Source organism: Candoia aspera, chromosome 7, assembly GCF_035149785.1.
Source record: "Candoia aspera isolate rCanAsp1 chromosome 7, rCanAsp1.hap2, whole genome shotgun sequence".
Taxonomy (NCBI): domain Eukaryota; kingdom Metazoa; phylum Chordata; class Lepidosauria; order Squamata; family Boidae; genus Candoia; species Candoia aspera.
Window position 1 is genome coordinate 30,888,955 of NC_086159.1, and position 12,225 is coordinate 30,901,179.

At 37.7% G+C, this 12,225-nt stretch overlaps 1 protein-coding gene across 1 annotated transcript in view; it reads left to right on the forward strand.

Annotated features, from left to right (window-relative positions):
• EP300 (E1A binding protein p300) overlaps positions 1 to 12,225 on the forward strand; it is a 76,227-nt gene that overhangs the window by 49,696 nt on the left and 14,306 nt on the right. Inside the window, exons 14-23 of the mRNA XM_063308197.1 lie at positions 77 to 535; positions 978 to 1,175; positions 1,950 to 2,106; positions 2,464 to 2,582; positions 4,495 to 4,734; positions 5,734 to 5,822; positions 7,675 to 7,755; positions 9,987 to 10,043; positions 11,056 to 11,133; positions 12,025 to 12,092. Coding sequence (XP_063164267.1) covers positions 77 to 535; positions 978 to 1,175; positions 1,950 to 2,106; positions 2,464 to 2,582; positions 4,495 to 4,734; positions 5,734 to 5,822; positions 7,675 to 7,755; positions 9,987 to 10,043; positions 11,056 to 11,133; positions 12,025 to 12,092 — 1,546 coding nt within the window. The remainder of the gene's footprint in view (positions 1 to 76; positions 536 to 977; positions 1,176 to 1,949; positions 2,107 to 2,463; positions 2,583 to 4,494; positions 4,735 to 5,733; positions 5,823 to 7,674; positions 7,756 to 9,986; positions 10,044 to 11,055; positions 11,134 to 12,024; positions 12,093 to 12,225) is intronic.

Genomic DNA, 12,225 nt, shown 5'->3' on the forward strand with positions numbered 1-12,225 from the left:
TTTAGTCCTTAGTGCATTTGGACTCAAAATCTCCAAATATAGTATATTCAGAAACTGATTTTTTTTTAATTTGCAGGCACAAATGACCAGCTCTTCCTGTCCTGTGACATCTCCAGCAGTGGCTCCTGGCTCTCAAGGGGCTCATATTCATTGTCCCCCCATTCCACAGTCTGCATTGCATCGTAACTCTCCTTCTCCAGTACCAAGTCGTACTCCGACACCTCATCATACACCTCCAGGATTGGTATCCCAACAGCAGCAGCCACCTGCACCACAGCAGGCAACAATTGCCTCTGCCCCTGCTGCTGTTTCTCAAATAACATCTTCTGGGTCACAGTCACAAACTATGCACCCCTCTCAGAGGCAGACTCCTACACCCCCACAGGCTCAGTTGACTCCACAAGTGCAGCCTCCAGTTTCTGTTACCCCTTCTGCAGAGCAGCAGTTGCCACAGCAACCTCTTTCACAACAGAGCACAACTGCATCTGTACCCACCCCAACAGCGACACTGCAACCTCAACACCCTACAACACCTGTAAGAAAATCTTTACTCTTTTGATGCTATTATTTTTCAAAAGTGCAACTTCAAACAAATCTTTTGACATGCATACAGTACTAATTACTTTGGGGTATACATTTCATGAGGGAATAGAATTTGAATTGTTGTAGATGTTGAAGCTTGTACTTTCTGCTTTGTAATGGTGTTTTAGTGGAATTTAGTATTATGAAAACTGTCATCTTAACTTTAATGACATGTGTTTGGAGATAGTGGACAACTATAAAAAAACGGGCATGCTTCCATGGTGGGCAAGTGTAAACAATGTTAAATTTATTGTACAGCATCTCTTTCAGTTAGGTAGAAAGAGATGCCAGAGTTAACATAATTTACAAACACAAAAAGAAGCAAAAAATGAATTTGGTAAAGTCATGTGGTTTCACTATTTATCATATGGTTTTATTGTTTTTTTGTTTTCTAGCTTTCACAGCCAGGTGCAAATATTGATGGGCAGGTATCAAATCCACCGTCCACCAGCAGTGCAGATGTAAACATTCAGCAAGCTGCCCCTGAGCAGCAGCAGCAGCAGCAGCAACCTTTACCTGAAATTAAAATGGAGGTTAAAATGGAAGAGGAGGACTCTGAACACACAGATCATCAAATAGATGAGAAACCAGAGGTGACTGAAGGAGGAATAAATGGGTGATGAAGTTAGGCATATCTGGAAGTCATTAGTTTGGGAAGGTTGCTCTGTCCATTCCACCATTCTGACCAATTGGCTAATAAATAAAACTAAAATGCTTCGTAACCTGGAGGACTCAGTGGGCAACTTTTCTTCATTACAGAATCTTTCTTTGTATCTCTTGCTGATGTTAGGTCCTCCGGTACCAGCAACAGGGTCACAGGCAGTTATATAGATAGTTGAAATGAAAATATGCCATCATAAAGAAAATTGATTTCCTCTTCTTTTAATATAACCAAAATCTGCATTCAAAATACGAGTGTCTTGCAAAGAATACTTTAGTCAAGGAGAACATTTTAAAAATAGTAAAGAGATATGGGTGATCAAACTAAATGTAGATTACCTACAGTTTTGGGTAGGGCAAGAAGTTATATTTTCCAGCTACTTTGGATTTCAAGTTGCATCAGCCATAGCCAGTGGCAAAGTATTGTAATCCAGAACACATGGGAGGCACCATGCTGCACATCCCTAGCCTACAGTAATTCTGGGTACATGTGCAGTAAGACTGCATTTGATTGTGGCCAGGTCTGTGCATGCATCATGGCCTTACATACAATTTATGTGTTTTCTATGCCCTTTCTTACAAGTTCAGAGGGAACATATTTCTATCAATACTGACAGTACAAAAATACCTATACAGGAGAAGAGTAGTCTCCAAGTTGCTAAAGGTAGAAAACATACAGAATGTTAAGTATATTATCTGTTTTCCAGATTAAAGTAGAACCCTTGGCAGATGAATGTAAATCTGAACCAATACAACAAGAGGAAAAGAAACCAGAAGTGAAGCAAGAAGTAAAGGAAGAAGAGGAAAGGCCTAGTACTCCAGGTACTCAGTCTTCACCAGCTTCTGGACAGTCAAAGAGAAAAAGTAAGTTGAACTTTTTTTTGCCATCAACATACCGAGGCAAAGCCATTTTCTTCAACTAGGATTTGAATTGATACCTAACATTTAGGTACTAGAAATGCTTTTCCAGAACAGCATCTCTCATCTGTTAGAAGACAGACCTGTGAAATGCAGCTATTTAATATTAGAAAAACTGAATACATTGTATGTATTAACATTTCAATAAATTATTTTTAATAAACCTATCAAAATCTAGTTTGACAGATTCTGTCCAGCATTGGACATGAATAGTGAAACTGCACATGATGCATTGCTTAGATGTTAAAACAGGTAATATCTGGTTGGTTTGTCACATTTAATCTTCCATAACTTTTTTCAAAGTTTTTAAGCCAGAAGAGTTGAGACAGGCACTTATGCCAACTTTGGAGGCACTGTATCGTCAGGACCCAGAGTCTCTTCCTTTCCGGCAGCCTGTGGATCCTCAGCTACTAGGAATTCCTGTAAGTGCATTTAAAAAAACTTCTCTTAACATGTTACCATGTTGCAAAACCTTATATAAAGATAGTCCTTGCTTAACAACCCTAATTGGGACCGGAATTTCCATCGCTAAGCGATGCAGTTGTTAGGTGAAACATCACATGACTGCACTGCTTAGCAGTGGCAGTTTGAGTAGTCCCAGTTGCAGTCATTAGGCCAGGACCTACTGCTTCTCCTGTCATGCCATACTCACTTCCTCTTCAACTCTCCCCATCTGCCTATCTCCACCGATCTCTGCCCTTTTGGCCACCCTGCACTCCACCACTCTCTACCGTCTTCATGAGGCAGCTGCTGGCCATGCACAGCCTTCCTGAGGTCTTTTGCAGCCAGCAGCTGCCTCGTGAAGGGCCAGCCTTGGAGTGCCTCATCAGCAGTGGGAGGAAGAAGACAGTGAAGGTCAGTTGGGGACAGTGGGATGCAGGACAGCAGGGGCGGCAGAGGGCCGGGTGACCAAAAGGGTGGAGATAGGGGGGCAGATAGGTGGGTAGGGGAAGTTGAAGCGCACCCTGCGGTCATAAATGTGGGTGAGCTGCCTAGCGCCCAAATTTTGATCACATGACTGTGAGGGCACTACAATGGCCATAACTTTGAGGACTGGTCATAAATACCATTCGCTCAGTCACAAGATAATTATAACTTAAATTTTATTATATCCTCTTGATGCAATTTTACACTGTACATACTATATATTTAAATGTATATATTTTTTTAAGGATTACGTTTATTGTGTTTGATAGGTTGGTGTAGTTTGTAATAAGTGATTTCCTGCTTTTATATTATTTTAGTACTGTAAAGCATTCAATTTGGGTAGCCCTTGGCTGTAATAAAGTATAGTCTATCTGTCTGAAGTTTTCCGTAGGTGTTTTGGGGATTATAATTTAGGATAAATTATGGAAGTTTCCTACAGAGTAAAATTGTTGCCTTTCAGTTAGTAAATTGGTGATTTGAAATTAGGACTTTGCATTAATTTGTTGGAAGCAAACCTTATTAGTTCCTGAGAAGGGCAGGCACTTCCTTGAGATTTCAAGGTGGTTGGGTTTGCTTGGCTGAGGAATGAAGTATTGATACTTATTTTATTTTATTTATATTGCCACCCAATTGATAAGTGATTGGGTAGGTAACAAACTATTAAAAAGATCAAAATACATACCAGAATGATTTAAAACACAGGCACAGTAGCAGAGACAATAAGTCTCATACTTCACGCTAAGGCAAACTCATATAGCATCCTGGCCCTGTGCCGGGAGAAGAACCAAGTTTTCAGGGCCTTTCTAAAGACCAGTAGGGTCAGGACCATCTGGATTTTGGGGGTGAGCGAGGATCCTGCTCCCAGAGCAGGTGCAACAACAGAGAAGGCATACCTCCTTGGTCCCATAAGGTGACACTATGCACACCTAGAGTATACAAGTACTGTTCCAAGTTGGCAGAGGTTTTTGAACAGGAAATTGATTCAGTTATGCAGAGCCTTGGCTACTGCTGTGGGACCTGGAACATGCCAACCCTGTCTGTTCTTGTTGAAAGAGCAGAGATAATTGGAGAGAGAGAGAGAGAGACAGTTTCACAAATGATCAGGGCTGTGCCAAGTCGGGCTTTATGGGTAACCATCTACACCTTGAATTGCACTTCGAAGCCCAGTGGTAACCACAGCTTGCACAGTAGCGCTGTTACATAGGCATACTACGGTGCACTCTTAACTACTTGTGTTGCTGTGATCTGGACTGTAGCTTCTGAGTGGACCTCAGGGGCAACCTCATGTACAGCACATTGCAATTGTCCAATGAGAAGTGACTTGTCAACTTTAAGAGGAAGGAAATGAAGTCCAATATTAGGATTGAAGATTCAGAAGCATAATTTATTAATGTCTTGTCTTGGCAGGATTACTTTGATATAGTAAAGAACCCCATGGATCTTTCTACTATCAAGAGAAAGCTTGATACGGGACAGTACCAGGAACCTTGGCAATATGTGGATGATATTTGGCTTATGTTCAACAATGCCTGGCTTTACAATCGTAAAACATCTAGAGTGTACAAGTACTGTTCCAAGTTGGCAGAGGTTTTTGAACAGGAAATTGATCCAGTTATGCAGAGCCTTGGCTATTGCTGTGGACGAAAGGTGAGGAAAGAGCTAAGTTAGTAGGTGGGAAAATGTAACAGTTGTTAAGGTAATTGAATACCTAGTTCTAAGCATTGTACTTGCCAGTATTGATTGTAAATATAAATATCAGGTGATGTGAACTTGCATTCTGTGCTTTTTCTGTCTCTACCTTATAACTCCCCATAATTTTGTGTTTATCTTCTCAAGCCTTTAATCCACAATTTAAAAAAAGTAAATTCAGATGCTTTTATTTATAATGTTTTAGCTTGACTTATAATTATTAACGTTTTAGCTTGACTATATAGTTATTATATAGTTACTGCTTTATAATAATTCAGTCTTACTATAGTTACTGACCAACACTCAAGTTCATACACTCAGTACACAACACAAAATTCAAGTAAAATTAGATAACGTCCTTAATAAGCAAACAAAAGAATATTTTAAAGGGAACTTAAATTGTGTTCTGTACAAGAGAGTTGATTTTTCCTGGAACAGAATCTCCCACGTGTTCTTGGAAATCTTGTAATGGGACAAGATTTCTAGATAAGAAAATACATGGATTTCAACCTAATAAAATGCAGAAGTTGGAGATCCTGGGAATTAAGTATGTTGCATCTTCATCAAGTTTGTATTGATGCCAGAAACCATTTCTGAATGTAGCCAATATTGATTTTGATCCACCAAAACAGAATTTATCAGTCAGTAAGTATTTTCTGCATCAACAGCTAGTTAAATCTGCACAAATACTTAAAAAAATATAGTAATATTTTTCATAACCTCTGTACTACGCATCCACCAAAGATTTATGAGATGTGCAGAGCATCATGCAAAATCGTCCAAAGCAATTTGGTTGAAGCAGTTTGGTGTAAAAAGATGCCCCCCCCTTTGTATTTGTCCCATTGGATGTGGTTTGTGTCTTCCCACGACTAATCTCAGTCTGCAACACAGTAGTTATATTTGAAGTTCTTACAAGTTTCACATGTTTGTAAGCAGCCTGTCCCCCTCTCTTTGCAGTTGGAATTTTCACCACAGACTTTATGTTGTTATGGCAAACAATTATGCACAATTCCACGAGATGCTACATATTACAGTTACCAAAACAGGTAAGAAGTAGTAGTGCACCTGCTCACTTTTTTTTTTTTTTTGCTTTCAGTATTTTCTCAAGAGAAAATATTTTTCTCTGTTTAAATCCATGTTGTCACATTAACAGCAGTAATAACTAAACTGTGTGGTTTAAAAACCAAATTGAAAGTAGAATGCTTACTATGTCACAGTTGAGATCACGTAACTATTAAGATAATTAAGACGACTAATGTATATCAAGTACTGTTGCTTAACTGGATTAGTTCAAGGTCCACCTGGTTTGGGGTTCCAGCAACCAGCAGATGTTCCATACTCTACTGATGCACCTTCAGTAATATGTGTGTATGAGTGTGTGTGTGTGTGTATATATATTACCATTGTTGTGAAGATTTACTTTTTTTGGAAATGCAAGAGGTGAAGATTGTTGCCAGTGTTTTTCTTTAAGACTTCCTTTAAACAGAAGGACTGTTATCTGTTTTGGGCTCCTCAAACATCTGATAAGAAAATTTTGCTATAAAGAAAGTAGCAAAACTATTTCTTGCTTCCTCTTGGTGGGGGCAGATACTTTTGGCAGAAACCTAAAGAATTTTTGTTTCAAACACAAAGAATATTTAATGTATTTTTGTAGCTATGCACCTTCAATTAACAGGTCAGTTTTATCACCTGAAGGTGATTTTTTTTTAATCTGCAGTCCTTTGTGCCATATTCAGATGGTTACTTGTAATGGAGAGTTGCTGTTCAATGCCAAAATCTTTTTAGTAAATGGCACTTAGTGTCCTGATTTTCTGAATGTCCAAACTGATGGTTTACTAGTATCAGTGTATATGATTAACTTTTATTACATACTAGAAAAAAAGGAAGAGTGGGAAAGTGACCTCTATAATCCATTCCTTAGCAATTACAGATCTGATAGTGTTGTTTCTGTTTTGCTTTAAAATGTCACAATTTTGGGGGGTTTGTGTTGTTTTGGTTTTGATTTTCCTTTGTGTTTGTGCGCCGTTCCTGAAGCAATAGATAGACGGCAGTTTCTATAAACTCTTGAAAATAGAAAACATCAAATCCAAATCAAATGAAGATGGAATCTTCTCAATGCAACAGCTATTCCATACATCCAAATTTATGGACTTCACCTGTTAAGAATGTACAGATCTGCAGCTGATTGTTACTGCATCTAACATTTTGACAAATCATGAATAACTGAATAAAAATAATTCAGAGAGCTCCTTTAAAGAGATGTTGCAAACAGATATTTTAGAAACTATGTCCATAAACATTTGAGCATTTGCAAGATAGTTTATTTTCATGCCTATCCAGCTCTTTCATACTAGGTGTTCTGTGGAGAAAATTGCTATCTTGATGCAGCTGTCAGAGCAGCAGTTGCACTTACCCTTCTTTTTTCTTCATTTTGATTGGTAATTGAGCATGGGTATACTTAACCGAATACATTTTGTTTGCTATAATTTGCTGCTTGTAATCCCATTTGAGAGATTTAATGCTAATCTGTGCTTTGCCTTGGCTTTCTGCTTTGTGTTGTCCTGTCTTGCTTCTGTGTTTTTTGTTTTTTGTCCTGAAAACCCCATTTCTTTGTTGTATGTATATTTTTATTTCTCCTTCATGCTTGTCGTTGTCTGCACTTGGCTTTGATTGCAAAAAAACAACCCAAAACAAAACAAAAACAAAAAACAAAACCAACCAATATCAAACTCTGGGTCCCATAAATCTTCATCATTGAATGTCCCTGTCGTCGTTGATGACCTGCTCTCTGCTCCCGCCCCCCTCCTTGGCCTGCTGTGATTGGTGACTTCGTTGCTTGGCTTGGGCTGTGTTGTGTGGACGGAACAGTTCACCCAAATATGGCCTTCTTGCCGACAGGTATCATTTCTGTGAGAAGTGCTTCAACGAAATCCAAGGAGAGAGCGTTTCTTTGGGGGATGATCCATCACAACCACAAACGTGAGTAGCTGCGTCCTATTTAATAACACTTAACTTTCTAAAGTTACAATCGTGGTACTAGCAGTCCTGTCATGCTGTACATTCTATATCTTTTTGAAAAAGCCATGCTATAGTAAAATTTTTACCTAAGGAGTTAAACCTCCAAGTGATGGATTTCAGAATAAATTCTTATTTTAAAACTGCAAGTCAAGTTTGGTGGAATAAGATCACCAAGATGCTTTTCATTCAGTATATATGGAGAGAGCGCTAGACTGCATAAAGGTCTAATACTAAGGCTTTTTAAACCAATTATAACTGAAAAATGATTTTGCTGTGCAAAAATGGTCATGTCAAAGCACAAAGTTCAAAGGAAAATTTAGATCTGGAATAACTGTATAATTATGTTTAAATTGTTTTGTTAAATCCTTTTAATAGATAATGAATAAAATTCAGAATTCAATTTTCTGTACAAAATAAGCTACAATATAGAGATACAAAGTTTTGTAGCCTGGGGATGTCCGTGTGAATGTTGCTGGAGAAATTCTACAAGTTCTAAAAGTTGTAGGGCATCGTTTTCAGTTTCTTTAAAGATATATATTTTTACATTTTATTCCTCAGCAGGCCTGCCACTAATTTCAGCTCTAGGAATAAGTTTTATGGTGGGGTTCTGGTGTTTACAGTTTTTTGTTTAATAGCAGAATGAAGTGTGTTATAATACATTTTTCAGTTACTGAGCATAAGAGTCCCCCCGTAGGGGAGAGATGGGCAGTGAATAAATTCATTCATTCATTCATTCATTCAATACATAAATAAAGTATCAAGATTTCTAGTGTACCATGAATTTTCCATAGGTGGTATTCTGAAATAAGTATCTCTTGGCAATATTACATTTATAGAAAACAAAATAAAAATGTCATGCTATATTAAACTTTTAAATTATAACGAATGGGGCTGTAAATTCTTTAATTCTTTTTTATTTATTTGACTGGGGGAAAATGAAAACAGCTGCAGTAAATATTTAGCAAGGGGTATATTTCTCTTCCCACAAACAAATGAATTGTTTCTTTATGTAACTTTTCAGTTCATAGAAAGTGCTAAACTTATCACTGCATTGCCTAAAAGCTGTTTTAGTATATTTTTGTAACTAACTATGCCAAATTTAGCAGACATAATTGTAAACCAGGTTGAATTCTGAAATGGTAAATATTTTCCAGAAAATGAGTTTGCCAATGTCAAAAGGTGATAGGGAGCTAACCAGACAATCCTGCTGAGGCAACAATTGCATAATCTGAGCTTTACTACCAGAAAGTCCTGAACTTATAGGAACTTATCTGTTATAAGGATCTCATGCATTAGAAAGGACTTGCAACATTCTTTCAGGTACCTATTATCTCAGGCCATAGAAATTAAGACAGTAGTTCAAATCATGTTTGTTACCAGTTAGCTCTCTAGTCTTATAATTGTAATGATATCCATGTGGCCTGCCTTAATCATCAGAAATTCTGGATCAGTTGGAGTTTCTGAACCTCACACAGGTACATTGTACTGGCCTTGTGTAAAAGTTAAAAAAAAGCAAAACAAATTACGGCATTCCTGGCCTAGCTTATATAAGAAATTAACTTGAGTTGCATATGGATAACTGTGTCCAGACCTCTCTGTCAAGAAGTGAAAAGTGATAAAGAGACCTGACTGATATAACAAGTGGGTTGTGTTTTAATTCAAACTACTAAACGTGTTTGAAAATGAATGTGTTCTGTACTTCTTGTATGCCCCTCTCCCAGCCATGAGATAGGTGAATAGCTAATAGGTGGTTTACAAACTTAGGTGGTTTTTATGCCCCATAAGGAAGAAATCTTCTGGAGCTTCTTACCAGATTGTTAAATGATGTGAGTACCTTCTCCCGTTCTGTATTTTGTGGTATCATCAGTTAGGGATTTAGTATTTAAGCATGGAATGCCACTGTTGAGCTGTACATTTTTAAGTAGGAATCATAGAGCTTCCAGGTGTCCAAATCTACCTGTTTTTTCTCTGAAAGTATTTTGTTTTCACTGGTGAGCTAGAAATATTAGCTTGGGATACTATATCATCTTGTCCAATTCACACCTTTCCTTTATTCCCAAAAAGTTCTTAAAAAGCAATATGTTTAGAAAGTCCTGCTAAAATGTAGATGTGTCTACTGCAGATCTAAAACTGTTTTTATTACGTTAATGCCTGTTCTAACCACAACTAAGATTGCCCATTTCTCTCCTCAGCACAATAAATAAAGATCAGTTTTCAAAAAGAAAAAATGATACACTGGATCCAGAACAGTAAGTGATACTTGAGCAGCTAAATTTATATCCTTAGAACAAAACAAACACTTGCTAGCATCAGTGTTGCCATTTTGTTGTTCATTTATTTTTGCTTTGGGACTAAAAAATATCAATTGCTTTACTTACGTTTGATGATACAGGTAGTCTTTGGTTAATGACCACCCTATTTAGCAACTGATCGAAGGTATGACGATGCTGAAAAAGTGACTTTATGACCAGTCTTCAAACTTACAGCCATTGCAGCATCTGGACAGTCACAACGCCATTTGGGCGCCTCACAACCGGCGCGCATTTATGACCATTGCAGTGTCCCACAATCACATGATTGCCATTTGTGAGTTTCACAGCCGGCTTCTGATAAGCAAAATCAGTGGAAAAGCTGGCAGTGAAATCACAAGTCGTGGTCATGTGATGTCTCACTGACCGCAGGTGATTTGCTTTACAACTGCAGTGGAACTGACATCATAAGAACTGACATCATGTGGTCATGTTTTGCTTAACAACTGTGTCACTTAGCAACAGAGTTGCTAGTCCCAGTTGTGGTTGTTAAGTGAGGACTACCTGTACTGGGAACAAAATTTGACTTGAATTTGGATCCATTTTTGAAGTTTTCCTTTCACCTTTAACAATTAGTTTATTTTAATGTACTGATTCATCCTCCCCTCTCCTGTTATATATGTAAGTAGGTAGATAAGTATACTTGCAAACTTATATAGGTATAGTGGAGCCTGAGTTGCTTTTATTTAATGGTAGAGTGTAGAATTCACATCTCAAATCTCTGCCAGTGTGTCTGAGATAGCGTTTCAGTTTTGAGTGGTATCATTTTGGAGAACAAAATGATACCTCTGTTCGTCTATTTCTGATTAAAGATACACATGCAGCAACTCTGTAGGTTTGAAGAATATATAGATTATGTTACATTGCATAATCCCTGCTTATCACTGAAACATTTTTTAAAATAATTATCATTAACCGTTTTTTGAGTGCTTGTGGCTCTTTTCTCTTCCAGATTTGTTGAATGTATAGAATGTGGAAGAAAGATGCATCAGATTTGTGTACTTCACAATGAAGTAATCTGGCCATCTGGGTATGCTGCTTTTTCTTTTGTATTTATTTACAATTCTAAAATGGGACGCGGTGGCGCTGCGGGTTAAACCGCTGAGCTGTCGATCGGAAGGTCGGCGGTTCGAAACCGCGCGGCGGGGTGAGCTCCCGTTGCTCGTCCCAGCTTCTGCACACCAAGCAGTTCGAAAACATGCAAATGTGAGTAGATTAATTGGTACCGCTTCGGCGGGAAGGTAACGGCGTTCCGTGAGTCATGCTGGCCACATGACCCGGAAGTGTCCTATGGACAACGCCGGCTCCAAGGCTTTGAAACGGAGATGAGCACCGCCCCCTAGAGTCGGACACGACTGGACTTTACGTCAAGGGAAACCTTTACCTTTACTTACAATTCTAAAAATGACACACTGACTAAGAACTATAGTCAGTGTGTCATTTTTAGAATTGTAAATTCTAAAATTTAGGAAATGTGCTGATGCTATAATTTATAATAGTTCCATGTGGCCTTTGATGTTCATTAACAAACTTGTAATGTAGTTTTAGTATTATTATTTATAGGAAGTTTCCATACTCAAAGCTCAGAAAGCTTTTTTAAAATTCCAGTGGAATCTTTATTGGTGGGTCATCTTCTGGGTTTTTTTTGCATCAGTATTCTTGCCCTAGAATTGCAAAAAGTGCCGAAAAAGGGGAAAGATAGCAGTTATATTATATATTATCATTAAAACAGGTGAAATCAGCTGTCTGGGCAGACTATGATATACTGGAACACTTCTATTTAGGCAATGGCTGTTCAGTAACAGTTTGAAATCCATATTTAGGTATTAGTATAATATGCTAGAAAACGTCATGAAGATATTTTTGTAGAAATCATTAAATTACATTAGGAATTTAAATTCTTTTCTTCCTTCTGTTTTAGCTTTGTCTGTGATGGTTGCCTAAAAAAATCAGGACGGACCCGAAGAGAGAACAAATTCTCTGCTAGAAGTAAGTAGAAATTGGTACATTTCTCATATTTATTGCTATTTGCTTTTTTAAATTGATGTATTTATTTTAAATGTTTTTATTCTGTTAACACCAAAACAGTTTACAATAAGGTAAAAACAATAATAATAAACCT